Genomic DNA, 27688 nt, shown 5'->3' on the forward strand with positions numbered 1-27688 from the left:
GAGTAGGAGGAGAGAAAGTACAGGCAAGTATTGTAAACTTTAGAGGAGTTTAACTACAAAGGGCAGAAGAGATATGACAATAGTTAGCAGGAATGTGAGGATCAGGGGCTAGAGGTACTAAGGAGCCCCTCTAGCTCATTGAGTAGGAGTGACATGGTCAGAACTATGCTTTAGAAAAAAAATGCCTTAGGGATCATAATGAAACACTATCTGCCTCCAGATGGAAAGCTGATCAACTCAGTGCATATTTCCTTCCCCCCCCCCCTTCTTTTTTTTGGACATGTCTAATGTGGCTTGACTATATATTTGTAATGGAATTTTGTTTTTTCTTGTCTTCTTTGTGGGTTGGGGAGGGAAAGGAAGGCAGGAGAGAATTTAGAACTGAAAATAAAATCAAATTTAAGGGGAGAACAAGAAAGATCATCTTAGCATCTAAAAGCAGGATGGATTGAAGTTGGGAAGAAACTAGAGATGCAGGGAAACCAATTAGAAAGCTATTGAAATAATCCAGGCAAGTGAAAAGGGCTTGAACTCACTGTGAGAGTGGAGAGAAAGGAAGATATAAGAGAAATCTTGTAAAGTAGATATGATTTGGCAACAGATTTGGATATGTGAGGTGAGTGAGAGTGAGTTGAGAATGACACTGAAGTTCTGAGTTTGAGAGAACTGTGCCTCTCTCAACATTAACAGAAGTTTAGAAGAAAAGATGGTAGAAGAAGGGGAGGAGATAATGAATTCTATTTTGGACATGTTCAATTTGAGGATTCCACAGGACATCTCATTTAAAATGTCCAAAAGGCACTTGGATATGTACAGCTGTGGCTCAGGAGGATCCTAGGGCTGGATGTATGTAGATCTGGCAATTATCTTCATAGAGATGATAATAGGAGCCAATGAAATCTATAAACTATATCTACCACATTTACCCAATCTGGCCAATTACTTCCACCCTTGGCATCTTCTTCTTTTTTTTTTTTTGGAGGGGGGAAGGCAGGGCAATTGGGGTTAAGTGACTTGCCCAAGGTCACACAGTTAGTAAGTGTGTCAAGTGTCTGAGGTCAGATTTGAACTCAGGTCCTCCTGATTCCGGGGCTGGTGCTCTATTCACTGTGCCACCTAGCTACTCCCCTTGGCATCTTCTCGTTGAGTTCTACCACTGAAAAAGGATGCAGACTCAGACTGGTGGTCCTGGATTCTGATGGACCTTATCCCACCTGAACTTTAAAGTCAACAAATCGACATTTATTAAATGCTTACCACCTGCCAGGCACTGTGCTAAGCACCGGGCATACAAAGAAAAAGCATAAAGTCCCTGCTCTCAAGAATCTTACATTCTAATGGCGGAAGATAGTAGATAAAAGGAAAGAGGAGGAGAGATGAAAAGGGAGGCAGTGAAGAAAGTCCTGTGGAAAGTCGGGAGTGTAGCCTGAAGAGAAATGAAGGCATGGGTGGCCTGGACCTTCTCCTTGAAATGGAAGTTCTGGAACAAATCAGCCAATAAGAGGAAGAGGGTATTTCCAGGAGTGGAGTGAGCTTCCAGAGTGAAGAGGTTTCCATGGCATGGTAGAGAAAGTCCATTGGAGAGTCAAGAGTACAGCCTGGAGAGGAGTGAAGATTTCCCCAACTTTTGAACTCTCCTTTTCGCTCTTCCTCCTTTGGCCTCCCCTCAATCAAACAAGTATTACTATTAAGTGCCTACTATATGCCAAGTGTTGACAGCAAATAGGGATACAAAGACAAAAATAAAACAGCCTCTTCCTTTGAGCAGATTACATTGTCTCTGGGGAGAAAACATATACAAACATAAGTATACACAAATTAAAGGGAGTTTGGCAGGGGTGGCAAAAGCAGCTGGAGGGTAACAAGGAAGACCTTAGGTACGAGTTAGCTCTTGGGCTCAGCTTTGACGGAAACTTGGGATTCTAGGAGGCTAATGTGAAGACAAAGTGCACCCCAAGTTTAAGGAACAGAGACAGGAACACAATGTTATGTGAAGAACGATAAGAAAATCAGTTTGACTAGACCAAAGTGTATCTGGAGTTTAATAAGCCTGGAAAGGTAAATTGGAGTCAGGCTTTAAACAGAGGAGGTATTTGAAGGTCAATACCTTTCCAAGAAGTAATAGGGAGCCACTGGATGTTAAGTAGGGAAGTATCCTGATCAGAAATGTGATTTAGAAATATCACTTCAGCAACTGGCTTGGAGGATAAATTAGACAAACTCAAGGCAGACCGACCAACAAAGAAGCTACTGTAATAATCCAGCAAGATGTGATGATGAGCTAGACTGCTGGTTGTGTGAGGAGAAAGGAGGGAGAAGGTAGATGCAAAAAAATGTTGTAGTGTAACTAGTGGCGGTGCTGGATTGAGTGCTGGACCCAGAGTCAGGAAGACTGGAGTTCAAATCTGGCCTCAGACACTTATTAGCTATGGAACCCTGGGCAAGTCATCTAACTTCTGTCTACCTTAGTTTCCTCATCTGTAAAATGGGGATTATAACAGCACCTACCTCCCAGCATTGTTGTGAAGATAAAGTGAGATAATATCTGTAAAACACTTAGCATAGTACCTGGTACAGAGTAGGTACTTAAGAAATGCTTTTTTTTTCTTTCCATCCTTTCTTCTTTTTCCTCTAAAATCAACAAGATTTGGCAACTCGTTGAATATGAGGTTTAAGGGTGGGGAAGAAATTGAGCATGACCCCAAAGTTGCATGATGAAAAACATGGTGATGGCCTCCACAAAAATAGGGAAGTTAGAAAGAGGAATGGGTTTTGTGGGAAAGAGGATGAGTTCTGCTTTGTACAATTGGCCAGTCATAGCTCTGAGTGCACATTAACAAACTGACCTCCAGATTTATTAGTCTCTTGTGAATTTGATTAATATGAAATAATAACCCAGAGTCTGAATACTGTAAACCTGAGAACTAGAGTCTTGAGACCCAAGATAACCCCACCAAGGTGAAGATGCTCTACAAGGCTTAGGTAGGCAGCCAATCTTTCCCTTTCTTAGTCTCCTTCCTAAAAGAACCTAATATAGTCAGACATTATTTACCCCTATAGAAACCATGTTTTCTCCCCCCAACACATATATACACTTGCTATGCTTTGACATCAATTATCTTACTCCCCACTCTCCTTTTCTTTTTTGATCTGGACTGATGATTTCTTCTGCGTAGGGAGCCCCCGCCTAATAAGAAAATTCCCCTTACCAATGCAGAGCAGCACTTGTTCATCATTTTACCATTTTGGAGGGTTGTACCTCTGAGCACTGAAAGGTCACACAGCCAATATGTGTGAGAGGTCAGATGTGGGACCCAGTTTGCATATTCTGAAGGCAGCTCTCTCTATATATCACCATGTATAGCATGCACATTAGATATCCCCAATCCAATCTGATAAGAGGAAGAAGGGAGAAGAGAAGGGAACAAGCACCTGTTAGCACCTACTATGTGCCGGGCACTATGTGCTAAGAGCTTTATAAATTTTATTTCATTTAATTACTCACAATAGTCCTGGGAGGTAAGTGCTGTTAGCATCCCTGTTTTACAAATGAGGAAACCAAGGTTAAGCAACTCCTCCAGGGTTGAATAGCTAGTGTCTGAGGTTGGATTTGAACTCAGGTCTTCTGGACTCCAGGCCCAGCACTCTATCTGCTGAGCCACCTAGCTATGCCTACTGTGTACAAAAAACTGCTCTAGGTTACAAATACAAAAACAAAATGTATCCACTCACAAGAGGAGCTTATGTTCTATTGAGGGGAAAACAACACGTAAATAGGCAAATACAGACCCGATAATTTGAGGGAGAACAATGACAGGAGATAGTACATGAGCTGAGTTTTGAACAAAGATAAAGATTCTAAGGTGACTAGGTAGTACAGTGGATAGTGCGCCAGGCTTGGAGTCAGGAAGATTCCTCTTCATCTGGCCTCAGACACTTACTAGCTTTGTGACCCTGGGCAAGTCACTTAGCCCTGTTGGCCTCAGTTTTCTCATCTATAAAATGAGCTGGAGAAGGAAATGGCAAACCACACCAGTATCTTTGCCAAGAAAACCCCAAATGACGTCACAAAGAGTTGGACAGGACTGAAATGACTGAACAAGAATAACAAAGATCCCAAGAGGCAGAGGTGATGGAGAGCACCTTACAGGCATGGGAAATACAAAGGCAAAGAGGTGGAGGATGGAGTGCTATATCTGAGGAATAATAAGTAGCCTGGTTTAGCTGGAATAGAGAGAGCATGAAAAGCAGAAATATGAAATAAATCTCCAAAGATAGGCTGAAGTTGGGTTGTGGAGGCCTTTACTTGGCAAACTGAAGCATTCACACACTCTTGGTCCCTGGGCATCCTTCTTGGCCAAAAGGACCTTTTTCCCTGGTTGGTCTGCTGCCTTCCCCAAAAATGAAAAATGAAGGAAATCTGATGGTGTAATCTCCTGACAGAGCTCACTGGGGAGGATACTTTCTCCAAGGGAAAATCACCAATAACTTTTCCTCTGGTCTGCCATATCTCATTTTGCAGAAATACCTCTCCAAGAGAAGATGGCATTTCCAAAAGGGATCCCTATGTGCTTCCTCTTACTCCCTTTTTTTTTAATGGCCAGGCCCAGAAAGGGGATTAGAAAGTGACTGCCTCTCTCAATAGTCCAGAATGCCAAATGCTCCTTTCCCTACTCAGCCAACAACTTCTCTAAGGGGAGAGGATGAGGGAAGCAAACCTCAAGCATGTAAAACCCTAAATATGCTGATGGAGGAAGCTGCTGACCTGAAATTAGAAAGCTTTGCAGGTTTGGGGAAGTTAAGCATCTCTCACTTAAAATAGGTTATCTTTTTCTTTAATAAGTCATAGGTGAAAGAAGATACCTTCAACCCATCTCATGTCTTCAGCACAATCTTTTCTGAGCCCACTCCTCTAATAACAGAAGCTCCTGGGACTTCACTTTTACCAAGTTTATTCCCTACAGTCATAGTAATCCTTGACCTACAAGGTCTGATATCTTCTTGATGCTTACTCCTAGGAAGGGCCAGAAGTTTTGAATCTGGTGTACAGAAATCAGTAAGAGGACAGGGCCAGGGGAGAAGGAAATCACGGGCTCCCACAAGGTAAGGGATGAATTAAGTGTTTGGGAAAGTCAAGATGAGAGTGGTCTCTCAGGTCAGCTGAACCCTGTGTCTGTAACCTTCTTTTGTGACTATCACCCACACTTAATAAGCCAGATAGAGGCCAGGCCCCACAGAGGGAGGAAAACAGAAAGGAGGATTACCTTGACCATTGTAATAAAGTTTAATCTCCTCAACCCTTGTTTAGATCTGTCTCATATAAAACCTCTTTTTTGTTCATTGTGGTATCATCCTTTCATGATCCATCTTGTTAAATACCAGAAAAAAAGACGTTTGACACACTTCTCAGAAACAGTACTTTTATAAAAGGCTTTCTCTTTATACCCATAAAATGATACAATTTGCAAGTATAGAAATGTGTCATAAATTATATGGAATGTTCCTTAATTACAGCTCAATGCAACTTAGCATTTCCCCCCTCCCTAAAAAACAAGAGAGAGAACCAAAAATAATATATAACTCTGTGTATGTATACACACACACAGACACAAACACACACACACATATATATATATATACACATATATGTATATATATTAGACAAACCAAACATGAAAAAAAATCATTTCCTCTTTGGTATAAAAATCAGATTCTCGCCTTGAGAGACACCAAGACAGACATGATGTAAAGTGTGTAGACTGCATGACTGACAGGGCCATTCTTCTCCAGACGCTGTCCACTATGGACCCCACTTCCCTTTGCCTCAGTAAAACTCTTCCTCACAGGCCCCCAAACCAAACTATTAAAATCCACATCATCTCTCAAAGAAGAGAAGGGGGTTTGCCCAAGGTGGGTTTGGTAGTGGAGGAAAACTATTATGGTAGGTGATGAGGCACAGGACAAGGGGACAGAAGCCAAACTATCCGTCCAAACCTGGGTTCTGCACATGCGAGCCCAGGGCCAGGCCCAGACCCACCAAGTCCTCTCCTGGAGCTCGAGGCACTGTACCCCTTCTTATAAAACCTATAATGAGGGATGGGGACAAGAAACAACCTACTGCTTAGACCCAAAAGAGTAGTTCCTTCCGAGGCTGCTGGGAGGGGGCAGGGCATGATTCAGAACTAGGGCATGGCCCAGCCATGCTTCTCATCTCAGGGCTGTTGGGGGATCAGCGATCGCCTAATTCACGTTCAGGGGAAGAAAGGGGAAGGAGCGAGGAGTAGCAGGGCCAAGTTCCCCTTTCTGCTGTGACCAAGGCCCTCTACAAACAGAGATTGGGACAGAGCCAGATTTGGGGTGCTAAGGGAGGAAGTTCAACTACAAAATATTTTGGATCTAAAATTAAAATAAAGAAAAACCCACATCTTTTTCTTTCAGGCCTAAGTTCTTCTTGGGTGCAGCTTAATAAACACTTGACTCTATTCCCTACCATCCCCCACACCGCACTCACACAGTCCTTGTGCCCAGGGATGCAGGCAAGGACCCCAAGAGCCTAGTGCTACAACAGGAGGGTGCTATACTCGAACCCCAAACGGAGGGAGGGCAAAGGATCAGCATGTCCCCTTCAGGCTGCCCCTTAGGTAAGCAGTTCCCATAACTGTAAAAGCTACTCCCAAGCTGCTAGACGGGCCAAAGCAAACCCCCTCAGACAATGACTCCTCAGCATGTGCCTCCACGCCCACACAGGGCCTAGATTCGAGGGGCACAGTGTGTACCAACTTTCTTCCCCAGGAGTCAGGACACCAGCCAGAACAGAGAAATCACTATAAAGGCCTCCTCCACTTACCAAATAAAAAAATAAGCCAAACCAAATACAAACATGAACCTACGCATGACACATGACAGGGTGTGAGGGGCCCCAGGCCCCGACAGCTTCCGGGCTTCCCAGCATAATACATTCTTATGTAATTCAGGAACAGGGAATCTTGCGGTCCCCTCCAAGGATTAGGAGTAAAAAAATAAGGAGATTTAGCAAGTCCCACTTTCCCCTTTCATCCACCCAACCTGCGGACTGCCAGGCAGAGTGGGAATAGCTCCCTTTTTGCAATAGGTCCTTCTCTTTGTTTTTGGTTCCATATCTGTGTTCCCCTACTGAAAGTGGTCCTCTCTGACCCCAGCTCTGCTCTCAGTACCTCCATCCTCCCCACTGGCCTACTTTTGAGCCCCTTCAGCTGAGGATGTTCTCAGCCATTCTTGGTGGGAACAGCAAAAAGGAAGGGAAAGAATGGTGGTGACAAGACCACGGGGGAATACCACCCAGCAAAAAGGAAACCAGAAACAGCTTCTCAGGGACTCTGTTTCCTCAGGGCCAGGCTGGTACTTAGGTGCTAAGTCCAGCACCCAAGCAAAGCAAGCGTCTCAGCACATCCCGGTCACCACCACAGGGGTGTCCCAGGTTGTAGCCCATCACCCTTTGAGGGGCTTCTCAGCCCCACCACTAGGGCTGCTGGCGCTGTCACTCTTCTTCCTGCGCAGAGTCTCAATCCAGCTGGAACTGGAGCGCGTGGTGAAGCTTGAGAGGGCAAGAGAACTGAGCCGCATATTTTTTCCAGACATGATGAGCTCCCCAAAGCCCTCTTGGTGGGAGAAGGCATAGCCAGAGCGCCGAGAGCCTGTGCGGCCCACCCGCCGCATGCATCGGTGCTGGGCCTTCTGTTTCTTCCTCACCAGTTGCGTGTAACGGACCTAAGGGATGACAAAAAAAGGAGAGAGGGTCAGGAGTCCTCTATTAAGTGAAGAGTTATATAAGAGATGGATAGGAGCAGAAATGGTCCAACATCTATGGCCAAAGCTCTGGACTGGCCTGAAGGAGGGCAAACAGAATTCAAAGTATCTAGAGTGAAGGACGACTGACCACCATCAATCCATCCTTGATCCCTGGGCAGTCTAGAAACTAGAGACTCAGAGGGACTCATCCCAACATGTTTCCCTTTCAAGCCCACCACCACACAAACAGCTTAGCTTTCCCTGACACTTCCCACACAAACATGCCTGGCCTCTCACCGTGTCTGAAAGCTCGGGCTTCAGGTCCAACTTTAGGAAACGGAAGGCTACCACAGGCATGATGCAGACCACTGTGGTGAGCACAATTGTGAACCAGACTGTGGGCTGGGCCAATGTGTTCTGGGCATTCCCTATGGAAGGAAAAAGCAATCATCAGCCCAAGGGAGCAGGGAAACTGAAGGAAAGGCGAAGGGATGAGCTCCTGACCTTCAAATTTCTATTCCTGTCATCTAGACTCAAAATCCTAGGGTTAGTTCCCTTACTTCCCATACCCAATGAGTCACCAAATCCTTCACAATCATCCCTCCTTCCCTCTTCATTCCCACCGTCACCACTCCATTTACAATAGCCTTTCCAAATTCATTTTACGCCCTTTCCCTTCTAATCCATCCAGCCATATTCATCTTCCTAAAGCACTACCATGATCCTATCAGGCTCCAAATCAAAAACTTTTAAGGACTTTCCACTTAATAACATTCAAACTCCTTAGCCTGGCATTCAAGGACAACTACACTCAGGCCCCAAACTACCTTTTCTACTCTCCCCCCTTCTACTACTGTACACATAGCCTCTACACAAGTCAACCTGGACTACTCACCATTCCCTATCCATCCTTTGCCTGATCCCACCTCTGAACCTTTGCTCAACCACAATCGCTCCTTACTAAAGTCCTATCTGGTGGCCTATTCAAAGGCCACTTAAAATATCAACTCCTCCAAGAAGTCCCCAGCCGGAAATGCTAGCTGTCTCTTATGAATTATTATTATTTATTCTGCTACCAGCTTTATCACACTTATTTTATGAATCTTCTCTCCATCACACTGTATTCTCCTTGAAGGTAGAGATTACATCTTAATTACCTTTGTGTCTCCCAGAGTGCCTAACACATTGCTGGTAACACAATGTTGGCATATGATAAGTATTTGACTGAATTAATTATAAAAGTAATAGAGCAGACGCTCTGGGGTCCTCAGCTAGGCTGGCCCTAGGTAATGTTTAGTTCTCTTAATCACCCAAAATGGGGTTTTGGGGACTCACCCACAAATCGGAACTGGTTGGGAAACATCTCAAAAAGCCCTTTGCTGTGCATGGCAAAGAGGATGGCAAAGTAAACAGCCAAGCTTCCCCAGATGAAGAAGTGGTTGATGGCTGTCCAGTAACCTGTATCCAGCCCAATCTGAGAAGGAGAAAGGGGATCAAAAGCAGAAAGGGCAACCACAGCCCACAATCCAGGGGAACAAAACCATGATGCCCAGGACAGCATATGCCAAGGGAGCCCCACCATGAAAGAGCCCAAACAGGGAGCTGACTGAGTAAGGTCAACCTTACTCAGGGGTCAGGGTGGAGAAGGAGGTGCGAAGCTGAGATGCTCCATACCTGCACACTGACTACAATGACCAACGAGGTGGCCACAGTGACAGCAAAAGACTGGTAATCAGCCAACTGGGTGCCATCATCCCGAGTGGCCTCAGCAAACACCCCATAGGGGATGAAGAACATGAGCACTGAAGTGTAGATGCCTTGGGCTATGCAGATGAAGAATTCCCGCTTGTTAAAAAGAAGGTTGAGCTGGCCTGGTTCATAGAGTTTGGGGTACTCCATGCTCCGCTGTTCAGGTACATCCTGTAAGAGAGTGATGCATGATGGGATTGGAGTAGTCACAGTTTAAGGTTTATAAAGAAATGTGCCACCCTAAATTCAGCCCTGGTGTCAGTTAGCAAAAACCCCAAACCAGCCTCCTTTCTCTTTCCTCCCTCCCAGATCCTCTGCCAAATGGATTTAGTCCCAAGCCAGCCATGTGCCCCCCCCACACAAAGACACCCTGGTATTTAACCAACAATGACAAGGAGATGTGGTCTCAGCTACAGGTCAACTGCATGTATTTCAGAGTAGCAAACACATGTCCTCCCCAGTCAGGTGAGCTTGCTTCTCACATAAGCAGACAACGACTTGTATAATGTCACATTCTTCTAATTGTGCAGAATTATTGAGTAAAGCCCTCTTGAACATCAGCAATCCCATACCTGATCAAAGACCCCCATGGCCAGGACTGGGAGTGAGGTGTATACAATGTTATAGAGCGTGATGAAATATTGATCATAGACGGTCTATAGAAAGGGAGAGATGGAAAGAGGCCTAAGTGTCAGGGACAGAGAGGGCAGAGAGGAGAATAGGAAACTGCTAAGTGAGAGGCACTCCTCGGCTCCCTCTCTAAAGCCAACCACACTGAAGGACCATAAGCACTCAATACCTGGGCTGAGAAGCCGCAGAAGAAGCCAAACCAGAAGTGGACCATGGTGAAAGCAAAATTCTTATAGAAGAAATAACAAAGGAACTTGCACATGCGCAGGTAGGACCAACGCCCATGCACCAGCAGAAGTCGCTGTAGGAACTTGAACTGAGAGAAGGAGTAATCTGAGGCCAACACTGCCTGTATCCCTTCCTGTCCACTGATCCCCACTCCAATGTGGGCAGCTGCAGAGAGAAAAGGTGGGAAGGTCAAGAAGTCTACAAACACAGTCCCAGGACTTTCCTTACTCCCTTAACCCTGTTCCCAAGAGCTGGAATTAGGTGGGCCTAAAAGACTCCAGAAAAAGAGAAAAAGAAAATACCCCCATCAGCCTGTACACCCAACACAAGCATCAAGTGCTCACTCTTGATCATGCTGACATCATTGGCACCATCCCCAATGGCAAGGGTCACAGCCTTCTTGTACTTCTTCACCAGCTCCACCACCTGGGCCTTCTGCAAGGGGGTCACCCGGCAGCAAATAACTGCTTTGCAAGCACAGGCTGTCTCCAGGAACTCCAGCTCCATGTCTGCTTCCAGGGCATGGGCCTGGGAGGTAAAGGACACATCTCAGACTCGCCTAGTTCCCACCTGGAAACTCACCCCCTCCCCCAACCACCACCACCAATGTCCTCTGAAGACAAGCAGAATGAGGACAGACTAGTAGGTGAAGGCTATATGGAAAGATCTCAGAAAACTGGACAGTGATATCTTGTTTTTCTGACTATCCAAACTCCATAGAGGGAAAGCTGATTCAGGAGAGCCTCAGGCCTGAGATATGGGATGGTATTCCCTTACCAGGCTATGACCATTGATGACCAGAGCATACTCTCCAGCGATAGCCTCCAGGACAGAGGTGAGCTTAGAAGAGGAAAGCTTCTCCTGGTAAGAGAAGCCATTGCCTACTGTGCGAGATGACTCCATCATCTTCTCCCGGGCTTTCCTAAACAGTGAAAAGGAATCAGCTAGATTGAGCAGAAGCACGTACTGTGGCATTTCCCAAAGAAATAAGAACTCGCAATTCAGTCTAAACATGAACAAGGAAATTTCCCAGCTTTGACTAAACTGGCCTAGTACCCACCACCTCACCACTATGGAGCAGACAGGGCCACCCCCGCCACCACCTCAGGCTTCTCACCTGAGTTCCTCCCGCACCTCCAGAACAGTGTGCCCAGTGACAATAAACACTTCTGTCATGTCATCCGTCAGCATCTTGCAGGAGTAGCCAATATTTACTGCAGTCTCTAGCAAGGGAGAAGCTCAAGATTTAATAGACAGAAAGCGCTGAGAGTGAGCAGAATCTCCTCTGTCCTGGGAGATGGGAAAGGGGTATTCAGGAGATTTAAACTCAATAGGGGAACTGACCAGTTATAAAATCTACAGACTCAAGCTTTTTTCACTAGAGGGATCAACTCAGCAGAGGAGAAAAACATAAACAAAAAACCTTGAGTTAGATAAATAGCCAAGTCTGCTTCACACAGATAGTCTCACCTTGCTTATCTCCAGTTAGCACCCAAATCTTAATATTGGCCAGAGTCAGAAGAGCAATTGTCTCTGGGACCCCCTGTTGTAACTTGTCCTCAATGGCTGTTGCACCCAGCAGCTGAAAAAAGACCATAATTGAAGAGGGATGAGGTCTCATCAACAGTTTCCATCCACGGCCCCCAGAATGCAGGTCCCTATGTCCCATACCATCATGTCATTTTCAACTTCCTCATAGACACTAGCCAGTCTGTCCTCCCTGCTGTCCTGGGCCAAGCTGGCTCTGAGTCGTCTTTCTGCCCATCCCTCGTAGTATTCTTCTTCCAGATCCTTGTAGGCCAGGACCAAAGTCCGTAGCCCATCCCCTGCATATTCCTGGGAGATAAAAGCAGGGGTCAAAACCTTTGGCCCCCCAGAATGGTGCTCAGAGTTGGCAGGAAGTTAGAGTTCCCCTTACTCTCCCAACACTCACGTTCAGATGATCAGTGGTGGTATTGAGCAGTTCTTGGTTGGATGGGTGGAGTCTCTCCAACAGGATAGTATCAGCTCCTTTGCAGTATAGTCGGATCTTGCCCTCTGGATTCCGTACTGTAAATGGGACAGAAGTTCCCAGAAAGATTCAGGCAAGCCAAGATTCCCATAATGTCCTCTCCTATATTCTGACACTACATTTCAAGTACCTCTTGGCCCGGAGGTGGGACCCTCCTCAGAATGCAGGACTTCATCCATTCCAGAATGGAACTACCCCCCAACATTGCCCCAGGCTGCTGACCTCACCTATGACTGACATGCGTTTGCGAATATTGTTGAAGTCCAGAATGGCGAGGAGCTGGTAGGTAATGGCTTTGCCCATCTCGTGAACGGTGATTGTCTTGGGAGTACGTGAACGGAACACGAAGCCAAAGTTCCTGGCTGCAGTGACCAGTGCCCCCTCATCCGGGGACTGAGCTTTGTAGTATAGCTCCCCTGGGGAGGACAAAGCAAGCTTACTCTGAATAATCACTCACTCAAGGGACTGCCACATCCAGGAAGCCTGGGCCAGGACTCATGGCAGAAAAAAAAAACCCAAAAAAGCAACTAATGAGCCACCACGAACAGCTGAGTCCAGCTCCTCTCCTCACCTTCATTCTTTTCTTCAGACATGACTGTGTGACACAGTGAAAGGAGCCGAAAGAACTCGTGAGTGTGGGGGTCCCCCACCTTCACTGCTTCCAGCAGGCTCGGGTCCCAGAACAAGAATTTCTTGTCAGCCAAGGGGTTGAAAGAGAAGTCAATGGGCTCAGGCCTCTAGAATAGACACAAGCCGAGTGTGGGAGTGGCCACATGGTCCACAATCAAGGGAGGTTGCTCAGCTGAATTCCAATGAAGGTGTTGCCCCTTATCCTATGCCTAGTCAGTATGTACCCCAAGATTCATCTCCCCACTGCCAACCCCTTTTGAAACCTAACATGCCTCCAAGCAGGCCAAGCTGCTTCCCCTTCAGTGCCTGAAGATAGGCCCTCAATGAGGTACAGGACAGTACTAATCACCAGACCAGAAGTCAGCCTTCTCATATTTCTTCCCAACAATCCTTGTCTGTAGATTACTCCTAGCTATAACAGTTAATACATTTGAACCTTGTCCATGTTTAATGACTATATTAGAATAATGAGACTTGGCCCTACCTCTCCCAATTCAGCCTTATGTCCCAGGACATCGAAGACATCACCTGCCAACCATATACATCCCAGGAGAGAGATAAAGAGAGAGCATTAGAGCTGGTATTTCAGAGCAAGAAGGGGGTAGGGGGCAGAGAGAAGGTACATGGTAGCAGGTACATGGAGTCCTGAACCCATATCTTTCAAACAGAATTCCTTACATCACAAAACTAATTCTAAGGGCAACTTGGGGCTGTACCTCCTACCAACTTTTGAAGGAGCCATCCCATACTCCACCCAACTCACAGCATTCTCCCATTCTAATACTCATCCATGCTTCCCAAAAAGCCTCTCATTCTACCAGGTCCACACTTTAAAAAACCCAAACAAATCCAAAAGGTGGCCATTACATTAAGGTTAGTGCAAGAAGCAGTCACTACAGGGACTGAAGCTCTGCAAAACCATCAGCTCCTCTCCATGCTGTGCTAGCAGCTCAGCTATAAGGGCCGCTACAGTGCAGCAGCCAATCTACAGGGCACATAAGACAACCCAAGGCCATTTCCCAGAGACTCACAAGGCCCCTGTGCAGCAGGCAGAAGGCACTGCCTGCAGATCCACCTGGAGACTCAGAGTTCAGCCTAGAAGGGCCACTCAGTGGCCAGTTTCTCAGGCTTCCTATCAGCCAAGGAACTCCCCCGTACCCTTGAGCTAGGACCAGGGCAACAACATGAACAGAGTATAAGGGAAGAAATACTCATATCACCTACCCCAAACAGTACTTAAAATTGACCCTTTCATAGGTCGTCATTGCAGTCCACATTAGGAGAAGCAAATTCCCCAAATAATGAAAAAACCCTCCAGTTGAGGGTTAAACCCCTAAATCCCCTCCCACATTCTGAACCCAAACGCTGGCTAGGGCCTCACCATAGCTTCGCCCATAGATGGAACATTTATTGAAGATCATGATATTCTGTGTGAGGGTGCCTGTCTTGTCAGAGAAGATGTACTCCACTTGACCCAGCTCCTCATTCAGTGTCGTGGTGCGTGCCTCTGCAGGTGTCCGCTTCTTCACACAGTACATCTTCTTGTCCCAGTTGATGAAGTAGCTGTGGCCAAGGCGAATCACTTCCACACTGCATGGGGCAGGGGCAGGGGCAGGGGCAGGAGATGGAGAAGGAGATAAAGCTCAGATAAATCATCCCTGGAGACCACAATCTCTAACAGGACGAGGGAGAAGGAACACCACCCACATGAACCACAGGGCATTCGTTAGCTGCAGACTTCTACCAAGGATATCTGCCAGGGGGGAAACAAGAATGATGCAGGAACCTGGGAGCAGGAGGGGAAAACCGTGCCCAGGGATGGGGTTGGCCACTTATACATGGCAAAGGAACCACCCCAACCCCTGCCCTCGAGTCTCTCTCCAGACAGAAAAGTGGAAAAGACCAGAGCAGGCAGGAGGAGCACAGGTAAAGGAAAAGGAAAGGCTGCTAACTAGGAAGGGAACTTTGTTCTTACCTCAGGGCTAATAATGACAGAAACCATGCAGAGAAAAAAACAAGAGAAAGTATAAGAGGGAAGAAAGAAGAGAGAAAAATAGTGAGGTTGTTGGGCATGCCAGGGCAAACCGCACTGTGGAAAGAACCAAAAAGAAGATTCTGGATGGGACTTCTTGACCTTCCAAAGGCAAGGCAGGAATGGAGATTATAACCTGGTTTTTGAACCCCACACCTATTCAGAAGCACTCTGAAAGAAGAGGTAGGGAACAAGGAAATGTGGAGGTCAACACCACTGGACATATTCAAAGTGGGGTTGGGGGGGGCGGTTTCTTTAACTTTTCAAAATGTTCTTACATCTTTCATCTCTAATTAACTGGGGGATGTGGGCAGTTGACATTTTCATAAAAAGTCCTATTTTTAGTAGAAAGTAGAGAGCTAAAAAGACACTGAGCTCATATCATCCTAGTACTGTTCCCAACGCTGATTATAGATCCGATCAAAATTCAATGAAAATAGTAGGAAAAATCTGGGCATCAAGGAACCCTCTGCTCAATTTCCCAAACACCCCTCCCCACCCCCCCATTTCAAACTGATGAGGCTTGAGAAGAGGATTTTTTTCTTGACTGAGATCAATGCAATGACTAATCTTAAGCCCAGAGGTCTAATGATGAAATATACCTCTCTCTTCTCAGTAGAGAGGTGGTGGGCTACAGGTGGAGAATGAGGTATACAGTGTCATACATGGTTAATTTTTCCATTTATTTTGCTTAAATATACTTTCTTTGTTACAAGGAAGGTTTCTTCTGGGTAGGCTATTCAGAAGAGACAGTTATATAAAAAAATTGTTTTAAACTTCTGCAACATATACCACTATATACATCAACATACATCACTACTGATTTGAATGACTTCTTTTAAAATGCCAACTTTAATATTATAAAGAAGCTTCATTTCCTCTCCCTATTCCCAACAAGAAAGAACCTTTCTTGGGTAGCCACGGAGGACACAGAGAAAGCTCAGAAAGAACATGTCAGAGCCATCATCTGTTAAGTAGCCATGGCAATAAGCACGGGCCTAAAGGCTCAAGCCTGAAAGAAATCGGGCTCCGGTTGAGCAAACACTTGAGCAGTATGTGCAATGATGCCCCTCCATGCTATCTGTACAGCATTTTGATTTTTAAGTGCTTTCCAAGCTATTGGGTCCCTTGCTTTTCTCGACACTCCTGTTAAGTAGGTAGACCAAGTATTAGCAGTCTCATTTTTCATGTGAGAAAACTGATTCACCAGCATGTTATAAACAACTTGCCTGTGGCCATACGGCTAATGAGTGGCACAGTCAGAACTAGAACCCAGAGCTCCACTCATCTCTGGACTCATTTCTCAAAGAAAAGGCTCCTTCTTCCTTTTGGATTCCTCATCATCCATCAACTACACAACTGCCAGAACACAGAATATGAAACACTAAGGACCGTTCTGATGAGCCAAAACAAAAGGCAGCAGACCGGAGGATTTCTTTTAAATGTTATCTGCAAAACCGCTTCCAAACTCTCAAGTCCAAGGCATTTGTAAAGAAAGGAAAAGTACAGCATCATAAATTTTCAAGGTTAGAAGGGATCTTGGAGATCATTTGGTCCAACCCCATTGCTGAAAAGGGTCTAGACAAGCAAAGAGACTTCACCAAGGTCACACTGTTAGGCAATGGTAGGGCCAATATGGAAACCCAGGCCTCAGGGCTCCAAGTCCAGTGTTCTTGATGATGTGACCACATAAATCCCTATCTTTCTCTGCTGATTCTCACTCCAACCTATTTTCACATGACTGATTTTTCCTAAAGAATGATTATCATATATCACTTCACTACTTACAAACTTTCAAAGGCTTCTCAAGGCCTATTGAATAAAATTCCTCAGAGCCTCATACGGAAATTTGTCTATAACTTGGATCTCACCTGTCTATCCAGGCTTACCTGTCTCTACTGCCCAACATGTACTCTGTGTTCTGGCCAAACCAGAATATGCATTATCTGAACAAACCTTGCCCCTTCCCAATTCTATTCATGCCTTGATTCCCTTCACTTTGAATACCTTCAACCCTCATTTTGGTCATAATACTACTCAGCCTTCAAATGTCATTTCCTCCAAGAAGCTTTCCCTGTTCACCCCATCCAGAAGTAACTTCTTCCTTCTCTGAACTCCCATGGTATTTTCTTTGCACCATTCATTCCATAATGCCATATACCAATGTTATTTATGCATAGCTTTGGTAGGTTATGAGCTCCTTAAGGCCAGGGACAATGGTCTTCAAAGTACCTAGTTCAATGACTTGAGCATAGTAGACAGTATATGTTAAATTTGTTTAATTAATCTGGTTTTCATGCAAATATATCACAAAATGTCTAGTTAGTGTGGTGAGAGGTATGATACAAAGATAACCAGGTAATGTCACTGTTTCACCTTTTTGTCCTATGAGAACTCCAAATTACCTTCTTTGGAATTATAAAAGACTCATAAATATGAAGAATTGCTAAGGGAGCCCCTGACATTTCCAAGGCAGAGGAAGCACATACCTGACATAGAGTGAAATGGGCACCACAGTGTTGAGGATGATTATGTAGGACCAGAAGGAGAGAAAGCCGGAGAAAAAGGCACTGTCCACTGCCTCATCCCATGGCAGGTAGACCTGGAAGCGTGCTCCGACCTCATACTCCCAGATGGCATTACCGATAGCCAGGATCACCCCCATGCAGACCAAGAAGCCAAAGATCTGTTGGAGAAAGGACGGGGGATCAGCTCTACTTGGCAGGGAAAAGTCACCTCACTACCATGTAACTACTCCTAGCCAAATGCCAACGGGTTGAAAGAAGGTACTACTTCCACTCTGACGACCCCTCAAACAGGAGGCAGCTTCCCTGCTTACTTGGGATAAATCTGAAGTTCACAAAGCTGAAAATGTTAGAGTGTTCAAGGGCCACCAGGGGGCGATCCAAATCCACTGAGCGCCAATTTCTGCCATATTAACTCAGGCGAAGTCAGCCAACAGCCTGATCAGGACCAGGGCGGAAGCTCCTTCACCACAGAAGTTGGCGTCAGGCTTCCTAGAGTGTGTCAGGGGTGGGCAGAGGGGCACAAAAAGGGGAGCAGTACTCAGATTTCTAAGGAAGCAAGAGAGAATTTTAGAAACTGCCAGAATTAAGTTGGAAATTTTCCCTCTGGGACTCTATCCTGAGAAGGGGTAAAAGAAAGCCCCCTTATTCCCCTCCAAAATAGCAAAGTTTTCCACATAATTCCTTCCCCACTCCAATGCAGGTACTGTAATCGGTCAAAGAGAAAACAACCCTCAAGGACTGGTCCCCTGTCTCTGGCTGAGAAGCTGCATTAGGGCATATGCTGTACTGGGTCATCCATACAGCTGGGATCCAGGGGAGGCGATCCACTGGAATTGTTTTTGGTGTTGATTTGTGAGAATGTCACTAAGGTTCTTGTAACATTTTCCAGATCTAAAAGATCCTGAAATAAACACAGGCTTTGACTGGATGTCTTGCCAGTCACTTTTAAGCCAAAACTCAAAACTGGAATGCTGACTATGGAAAAAGAGACCACAGGAGATACAAAAGCCCCAGTATGTCCAGCCTTACCCAGAGCACCAGCGTATTCATCAGCCGGTCAATGCTCGTCCTCTTGAATTTTGTCCTACCACTGTTTTGCATCAACTTCGTGTCAGGACCTGAAAAGAAATGGTAAGTTGGGAAAGTGAAATGAGATACTTTCCTCAAAGATTCTGCCCTCATTTCCAGAATGTAGAACCACACCAAAACTTCAGGCCAATGCAGGTTATACTGCCAAAATTTGGGCCTGGTATCCTTGCCTTTGCACATTCTATCAGCCTGAAAGTCTTTCCTGCCACACACCTCAGGCACTGGGTTGAATTCCTAACAGCCTCTCATTCAATTCCGTGGCCTTTGGGAAGCTCACCTGCAAAGATGACCAGCCCAAAGCACCACTCAGTGTTGCGGAGCACACAACCCCGAAGTAGCATATTCTGGTTGCTCAAGGGAAACTTGTTCTCCTTCCAGTAAAGGGTGCCACTGAACTTATCCAACTTGTTGTTGGGGGGTTCACAGATAACTTCACCTGAGGAGAGGACAGCCGTGTTACTGACCTAGCCATGGCTGACATTCCAAGAAGCAACCAGGGAGAAGAAAATAGCCTAGTGTCAAAATTCCAAGCCTCTCCCAGCACGCATAGCAACAGTAGGAATCTATAACCCATGTTTTCACAAAAAAAAAAAAGTCCGAGTTATAGATATCAGTGGATATAACCAAAAGCTTAAAAAAAAGAGAAAGAAAAGAAAAAAAGAAAGAAAAGAGTAAAACACATTCCCACCAAACCACCCAATCTGGCCAAAGACTGGCTCTCCTAGTTCTACTCACCATCAAATTTGGCTAGCTTATTGATGTCCCCCAGTTCTGAGGTCACGGGAATCGCCTGTCGTACTTTCATGTTGGTCTCCCTGGAATGATAGTTCCTCAGAATTCTAACTTCCTTCTTCCCTACATTCTGCCCATGGGCACCACAGAGGGTCTGACTTCTCAACCCTGCTTCCAAAACCCCTCTCATCCCTCAATTCCCAAATAAGTATAGAATCCAGAACTAAGAACATCTTACCAAATCATTTTTTTTAATCATAGTAAGAAATGAGATGTGAGATTTAGGATAATACATTTTTATGCTACTTACCCATCCAATTCTGCTGTCTCTATGTAGCATAATCCATGGGGTTCACTACTGGAGAGAAGAAGGAGATCCGCCTGGAGAGAGAATTCCATGAGGGGGTGATAGTAACCCTGCGACCCCAACAGCATCATTTACTGCCCCCAACTTAGCTCCTATTGTAAGAAGTTCTGAGTCTGCTTACATACTTGAACAGAAAAGAGACAGAATGTGGCCCAAACCTCATGGGAAAAAGCAATACAGAGGTCCCACTCAGAAAACATTCCTTCTATTTATTTTTTTAAAGAGGGATGCAGTCAGTTAGTCAACAGGTAAGTATTAAGCATTTACTCTATTCCAAGCTCTGTGCTAAGCTCTGGGGATATAAAAAAAGGCAAAACCAAAGCCAAAACACAACCAAAAACCAGTCCCTGCCTCAAGAATCTCACATTTGAATGGGGGAGATAAACATGAAGATAATAGGTTCCTGTACATGATGTAAGGTAATCTCAAAGGGGAAGACACTAGCAGCTAACTGTACCAAGAAAAGCTTTCTGCAGAAGGTGGGATGTGAGGTGAGTCTTATAGGAAAACAGGGAAGGAAGCTAAAGGATGGAGGTGAGGATCAGATCATCCCAGGCATGGAAGTCAGCCAGTGCAAAGGCACATAGTTGGGAGAGAAGAGTGTCATGTACAAAGAATAGCAAGTAAGCCAGTGTAGCTGGATCTTAGGGCATGTGGGGGTTGGGTAAGGGAGCAAAGAATAAGAAGATCTGAAAGGTAGGAAGAGGCCAGACTGTGTAGGGCTTTAAAAGCCAAACAAATGATTCTATATTTGATCCTGGATATATCAGGGAACCACTGGAATCTACTGAGAAAGAATGATGACATAGTCAAATCTGTGCTTTAAGAAGATCACTTTGTCAGCTTAGTGGAGAACAGACTGGAGTAGGGAGGGCCTTGAAGCAGGAAGGCCAATGAGAAGGCTATTGCAGTAGTCCAGCTGCCAGGTGATGAGGGCCTCAACTACAGTGGTAGCTCAGTGAGTGGACAGACAGGGACATATGAGAGATGTTGTGAAGGTAAAAATAATAAAATCTGGCACCAAATTGGATACATGAGGTGGAAGAGTAAAGCGTTTCAAAGGTGACCCTGAGGTTGTGAATCTGGGTGACTAAGAGGACAGTGGTACCCATAACAGTCATAGGAAATTATGGAAAAGGGGAGCATCTGGAGGGGGTGGAGTTAATGAATTTAGTTTTGGAAATGTTGAGTTTAAGACGCCTATAGGACACTGAGTTCAAGATGTCAAGAAGCAGTTGTTAATACAGGAATGGAGGACAGGATAGAGATTAGGGATGGATACATAGATCTGAGAATGATTTGCATAGAGATGACAATAGAATCCATGGGAGCTGATGAGATCACCAAGTGAGACAATATAGGGGGAGAAGAAAAAGGGCCCAGGACAGAGTCATGAGGGATACCTATTGTTAGCAGGTTTGACATGGATGAAGAATCAACAAAGCACACTGAGAATCGAGAAAGAGAGAGAGAGAGAGAGAGAGAGAGACTGATCCGATGGGAAAGTCCTTTTTTTGGGGTCGGGGGGAGACAGGAAGACAGGGAGACAGGGAGACAGGGAGACAGGGAGACAGAGAGACAGAGAGACAGAGAGAGAGCGAGGGCAGTGTCCAAAAAAAAAGAAAGAAAAGAAAAACAAAAAAACCCAGAGGGTATCCAGGAACAAAAAGTGGTCAACTGTATCAAATGCTACAGAAAGGTAAAGGTGGATGATGAGAATTGAGGAAAAGTCATTACATTTATCAATTAAAAGAACAATAGTAATTTTGAAGTAGGAGTTTCAGTTAGAGGAAGCTAGATTACAAAGGATTTAGAAGCAAGTAAAAGGAGAGGAAGAAGAGGCACCAGGCAGAAAGCTTTCTAAACTAGCCAATAGTTTTCCCAAGAGGAGGAAAGATATAGGATTACAAATAGCAGAGATGGTGAGATCAAGTGAGATGTTTTGTTTTTTTTTTAAGGATGTTAAAATAAAAAGGCATGAAGGCACTAGAAAAGGACCCAGTAGACAGGGAGAAATTGAAGATTAAAAAGAGACAGGACACGATAGTGAGGGCAATCTTCTGCAGAAGATAGGAGGCGATGGGATCAGGGGTGCATGTAGACGGACTGGACTTGGCAAGAAGTGCTATTTCTCCATGCGAGACCAGAGTAAAGGAGGAATAACAGGGAGGAACTCTTAGCAAACAGCTTTAATTTTTTCAGTGAAGTATGAGGCAAGGTCCTCAGCTGAGGGAGGGAGTGACATGAGAGACATGAGGGGAGATCAGAAGAGCTGGAATAACTACTCTGAGGAGTGGGACAGTAAATCAATTAGGGAAGAGTAGACTGATTGCCTCGCTGCAGTAAGGACTCAGTTCAGATCAGATAACACAAATGTGTAGTATGCGCAGTTTCATGATTTCCTCCAGCTCTGCTCAGCAGCGCATGAATAAAAGCAAAGAACGCACATGGTGGGAGTAACTCAGGGTTGAGATTTGGCACAGCATGATCAGCAATAAAACAGGAGGAAAGAAATTGAAGAGTAGAAGTTAGTGTAAAAGTTGAGTTAGTTCACCAAGAGATGATAATAGCTAGCATTTATATAGCACTTTAAGGTTTTCAAAGCGCTTTATAAATATCTCCTTATCCTCATAATAGCCCTGGAAAGTAGATGCTATTATTACCATCCCCAATTTACAGAGAAGAAACTAAAGCAGACAAAGACTACATGACTGGCCCAGGGTCACACACCTAGTGTCTGAGGCTGGATTTGAACTCTGGTCTTCCTGACTGGGCCACTTATCTGGGAAGAAAAGGGAGTACCCTAACCAGTGCAGGCATTCCTAAATGGAGTAACCATCCTATTCTGCCAAAGGCTAGAAAGAATCTTACATGCCCAGAATGTTACCCTGTTTCTTACCGCCACAAACTGGTTATTTTCTAGCTTTATAATATCACCAACACGGACATTCATCCATTGTTCTTGCTGGAGGCTGCAAAAGACGAGACAAAGAAAAGCAGCATGAGAGACTAATCTGGTTCTTGAAGAGGCACCATCCACGCCCAAAGCCTCCTTCCTTACTTAGGTACTTACATCCCACTGATCAGCACCTGAGACTGTCGGTTATTCACCTGGTTATCACTCTTGTGGCGGAACTGAAGAGAAAGGAAAGAGCTGAGAAGGTGAAGGATACTGTATCCCCCAGCTCCTTCTTGCCTCCCAGTTACCAGATTAAGATGGTTTTAGGTGATGACTACAACAAAGAACTCCCGGGATAATGCCATTTGGTCCCAGGTAGATATAATCTGAATTGGTCAAGTTAGGCATGTTGGGAGGAAGTTGTAAAGAATAGAGGATGGAAGACAACTCACATAATCATCAGTAGCATCTTTTACAGCTGTGATGGTAAGGACAAGAACCAAAGGCACAATGGTGGTGAACCAGGACAAGGAAGAAATCTGTGGGATCAACTAAAAGGAAAAAAAAAAACATGTATTCCTCTTCAATTGTCTTGCCTTACTCCTCTCATTCCCTTCTCTACCTTCCTCTGCTTTTCTGAGGTTAGTGCAGCATACAGTATAAGGGTCACTCACCTGCAGAATGAGAAGGAACAAGAAGTAGGTATTGGCAACTTCCTGGAACTGTTCAAAGAGGTTGACAGGCAGGAAGGTGACAATGTTGTACTTGGAGGTCTTGATGCAGTTACTCTGTGGCAGGGAAAGGGTGGGGGTAACTGATGAGCATGGGGTGGCTACATCCTACTCCACTGACATGTAACTAAATGAAAAACGCACGAGCAGCAACAGCTGTGAAGTGGCCTAGGAAACCGACCCCACAACAGTCCCAGAATACCAACAGAAAAATACACATCCCCACTTTGGTGTAATTTCAACATCTTTCCTTTGGGTAGACCAAATGCAAAGTACAGACTGGAACAAGGTCACTCACCGCATACTGGAACTTCTCATTGTATTCTCGGTCATTGGCCCGTGCCCGCCTCTCTTCCTCTAGGACAGACACAACAATGAGCGTCAGCAGAGACAATCTGAGGCCCAACCTACTATCCCATCACCCCTACTCCACTCTGTAGGGGTTCCACTTTCCTTTTAGGACACCTGGCTCCTTTTGCTTATTATAGTTATAACAAGAGGGTCAATTCAGACATAGCCCCCACTCCTGGGGGAAAAATGCATATCAATAAATTTCTCCTACAAACACAGAGCTATGCAGATATCACCCACGCTACAGAAAATGACACCGCCAACACAGCTTTCTCTTTTCCTCAATATGCATTTCAACTGCTGACACTCAATTTCTTTAACCCCTGTTACCTTTGTAGCTAGCTGAAAGAATGTTGCTGGGGAATCCCCCAGATCCCCTGGCATCGTTGATTTATTCACCTTATTCAACAAGGGGTTGTAGGTGATGAAATAATCCCTTTTCCCTTTATCTACTTTCCCTACTACAGCTACAGTACAAAGTGCTACCCCTCACTCCAATGAAGGTGATAAAGTGTAGGGGCAAGGAGGAGGCACTAGATGAACAGGAGGAGAGTCATACATAGTGCCCCAAGAAACTACGCTGCTGCTGCTGCTGCAGTGTCCTAACCCCACGTGCAGTCTCCCCAACAGGAGCCACTGACTGTCACATGTCACCAAGGCTGGCTCCTTACTGGCCCACGATGACATCAGCTTATTTCAAAGCTCATCTTCAAGTCAGAGGGAGGGGGGAGAGGTCAGGGATATGGGTCGTGCAGACTCAGACAGGGACTTCAGAGGAGGGAGGCAGTGAAGAAGAGAATGCAGTCAGAGCAGTTGTACTCTAGCTCTCCAGCTATAATTCTCTATATTCCATGCTCCCTCTCCCCCACATGTACCCTAAATGATGTTTACCAAGAATATGTCCAACATAAAACTATCCTAAACCCCTTCTACAGTTCCTAAATAGACTGGAGGTGTCCAAAAGGCCAGATCCAAAACCCCAGTCCCACTGAATCGTAGGGTTAACTCATGAATGGTGACCTCAGTATCATTTTACACCCAGGAGTTACCATGACCCTCAGGCTAAGAAAGGGAGGGAATACAAGGGCTTTTGCTACCTTAGTCAGCAATTCTGGTCTTTTCTAAACCTGAGAGAGACCTAAGCAGGAGGTAGGAAGGAAGGGGGAGGTGTATTGGGACATCACCTGCATAACATACTGCAGTGCTAAACATCAACTCAATGTTGATCACCTCCTCAGCCCCAATCCCAGGGGTCCCTTTCCCTGCTCAACCACTTTCTCTCAACAACTTCCCAATAGAGCTCTCCCCTTTTTCTCTCCCCTTGAACCACAGACATCCCCATCCTGGAACTCTGCTAGTTCTGCACCACTGCCCCTCCCCCCACCTAGACTCACCAAAATAGCAATGAGGAATAAGGAGAGTAAACTAAGAGGCCACAACACCAGCCAGCAATCCCACAGACCTGGACTGGGGTGGGAGGAGGGACCTTAGAGAATGAGGTGATTGGGAAGGTCACGAGGAGGCAAGAGAGAGGAATCTGAGGGAAGGTATCCAAGAGGGCTAGGATTAAAGATGTGCAGGTCTGGGAGAGGAGGAGGAAGAACTGATGGGTTGGGGGTAAGAGAGATAGAGCAGTGAAGGGATTACAAAGATGGGAGTCACAGAGATATAGGATTAGTGGCAGAGAGTCATAGAACTGTGATGGGGATCTGAGGAATAAAGCAGGGGGTCATAGATATTTGGATGTCACAGAAAGAAGAGTCAGAAGAGGGAAGGGTAACAGATAGAGGGGGTTGCAGACAAGGGATGAGTGGTCATAGATATGGAGGGTGCCATGGTGATGGGATGGGGGGGGTCAGAGAGATGGGATGGAGGGAACCAGAGATGGGGTGAAGGGGGGGGCTGCAAAAATGGGATGGGAAGGTCTCAGAGATGGGATGGGGAGATCTCAGAGATGGAATGGAGGGTCAAAGAGAGGAGATGGAGGGCCAGAGAGAAAAGATGGGGAACACACACATGAGTTGGGGGGACCCACAGAGATGGGTTGGGGAAGGGTCACAGAAATGATATGGGGAGGTCACAGAGATGGAATGGGGAAAACAAAGATGGGATGGAGGACCACAGAGAGAGGATGGAGGGCCAGAGAGAAGGGATTGGGAATGCAAAGATGGGTTGGGGGCCCACTGAGTTGGGATGGGGAAATCGCAGAGATGGGATAGAGAGGGTCATAGAGATGGAATGGGGACACAGGGATGGGAGGAAGAGGTCACAGGGGCAGAGCAGTCAGAGGAGAGGGGGTAGGAAGAAATCCTGGGTGGGGGTGAATGAGGAGAGCTCCCTCCCGTTACCTGTCCCCCAGGAGGGCTTCTTTCGACTCCAGGCGGGGGGCACCCCTGCCCGGGACCATTTCTCGGGCATCTCCTTGGGGACCGTCATGGTCCCGGCTGCAGTGAGGGGTGCAGACAGTTCGCGGGGTTCCTCCCTCCCTCCCTGTCTCCTCAAAGGAGAAGGAGAAGGAGGAGGAGGAGGAAGAGGAGGCTGCGGGCGGGCGGCCCCCCAGGGAGGAAAGGCAGCAGAGGCCGCTGTAAGGGGAGCCCCGGCCGCCGGGAGCGCGCCGCACCAGCCTCCTCGGCCATCCTCGCGGCCGCAGCGCGCTCAGTCTCCGCCACCGCCCCCAGCACGCCCCCTCCCCTCACCTCCCCATCCAGCCCCGCCCCCAACCGCCCCCAACAGCGCGCGCAGAGGGGCCGGCGCGCGCAAGCGTGCGCGCCCGGAGTCCCGCCCCCTCCCACGACTGCAGGGAGAACCCACTTGCCAGCGCGCCGCGTAGACGAAAGAGAGCGCGCGAGCCCCACCTCTCCCCCTCCTCCCCGCCCCTTCAGCCTCCCATCTCTCAGGGATTAACCAGTGCGGCTACGGGATCGCCGGCGTCTCCCGGGGCAACCGCTTCCAACCAGCTCCCGCTGCAAGGAAGCTCCCTATGAAGGTGGGGGGGGGGGGGGGGGGGGGGTGCGGCGCGGGGGCGGCATGTAGGAGAAGAGGAAGATGGGGTGGGGATGGTAGAAGGAAAGGATGGGGTTTGGGGAAAGGAAGGAAAGGAGGGACCCAGAGAGACCTCGTTGTTACGCCAGAGAATGGAAAAAGTGATGAAGTTTGAGGGGAAAATAGCACAGTGATTGGCCTGGGACTGGCCTGACTACTGCACACTCAAAGAGTTCTGGGTGACCCTGGCAGGTCATTTAATTCTGACTCTGTTCATCTGTAAGATTAGAATAATAACCACTATTTTACGAGGTGGGTGAATATGTAAAGTTAATTTAGTAGTATATAAACGATCTATTATTATATAGCTAAAAGACATCTTACAATTCAACTAGTACAAGCACCTCATTTCACAGATGATCAAACTGAGGTTCAAAGTGGGAAAGTGATTTGAGGTAATAGCTTAAATGCGCAGGGATTCCAACCCAGATGTTCTGGCTCCAGATCCAGCATTCTTCCCCCCATACCACTCTACCTCCAATCCCTCCTCCCCACGACTGGGTCCATTCTGCTCCCAGCAGCAGAAAGTCCTCCCTAAGATGTAGAAAGGGAGCGCTGGGATCCTTGTCTCCAATGCTGTTAGATTTAGTCCCATACAAAGGATGTAGAAAGGGAGCGCTGGGATCCTTGTCTCCAATGCTGTTAGATTTAGTCCCATACAAAGGAACATAGGATTCAGAATGGAAAGGGATTTTAGAGATCACAGTCTAATGCCCTTATTTTAATTTTGAGGAAACTGAGGCTTATAGAGATAGTGACTTGATAAAGATTCATCTAATTATCATTTATGGATCTATGTGCAAAGGTTTTTTTTTTTTAATTTCAGTTTTTGTATCCTAGGGTGGGGAGAGGTCACGCCCAATATTATTGACTCCACTTTCCTTTGGTCCCCTAGCTGTTTT

General features: G+C 46.2%; 1 protein-coding gene across 2 annotated transcripts; it reads right to left on the reverse strand.

Annotated features, from left to right (window-relative positions):
- Positions 1-5398: 5398 nt before the first annotated feature.
- Positions 5399-26408, reverse strand: ATP8B2 (ATPase phospholipid transporting 8B2). 2 transcript variants are annotated; one of them, XM_036757179.1, is made up of 27 exons: positions 26093-26408; positions 23692-23750; positions 23337-23450; positions 23115-23213; positions 22837-22898; positions 22663-22735; positions 19707-19777; positions 19400-19479; positions 18942-19100; positions 18605-18693; positions 17537-17733; positions 14397-14605; positions 13500-13543; positions 12957-13122; positions 12613-12801; positions 12308-12423; positions 12046-12210; positions 11845-11956; positions 11492-11597; positions 11152-11296; positions 10719-10902; positions 10316-10539; positions 10089-10172; positions 9442-9687; positions 9103-9241; positions 8065-8195; positions 5399-7746 (listed from the first exon to the last, which is right to left on the reverse strand). In XM_036757179.1, the coding sequence occupies exons 1-27, from the start codon at positions 26178-26180 to the stop codon at positions 7468-7470; spliced, it is 3630 nt and encodes a 1209-aa protein (XP_036613074.1). In that variant the 5' UTR covers positions 26181-26408; the 3' UTR covers positions 5399-7467. The 2 variants fall into 2 exon arrangements, with proteins under 2 accessions (XP_036613074.1, XP_036613075.1); XM_036757180.1 differs by lacking the exons at positions 19400-19479; positions 22663-22735; positions 22837-22898; ... (2 more) ...; positions 23692-23750; positions 26093-26408 and having other exon boundaries at positions 5623-7746; positions 19707-19755.
- Between the last annotated feature and the right edge of the window lie 1280 nt (positions 26409-27688).

Source organism: Trichosurus vulpecula, chromosome 4, assembly GCF_011100635.1.
Source record: "Trichosurus vulpecula isolate mTriVul1 chromosome 4, mTriVul1.pri, whole genome shotgun sequence".
Classification (NCBI taxonomy): Eukaryota; Metazoa; Chordata; class Mammalia; order Diprotodontia; family Phalangeridae; genus Trichosurus; species Trichosurus vulpecula.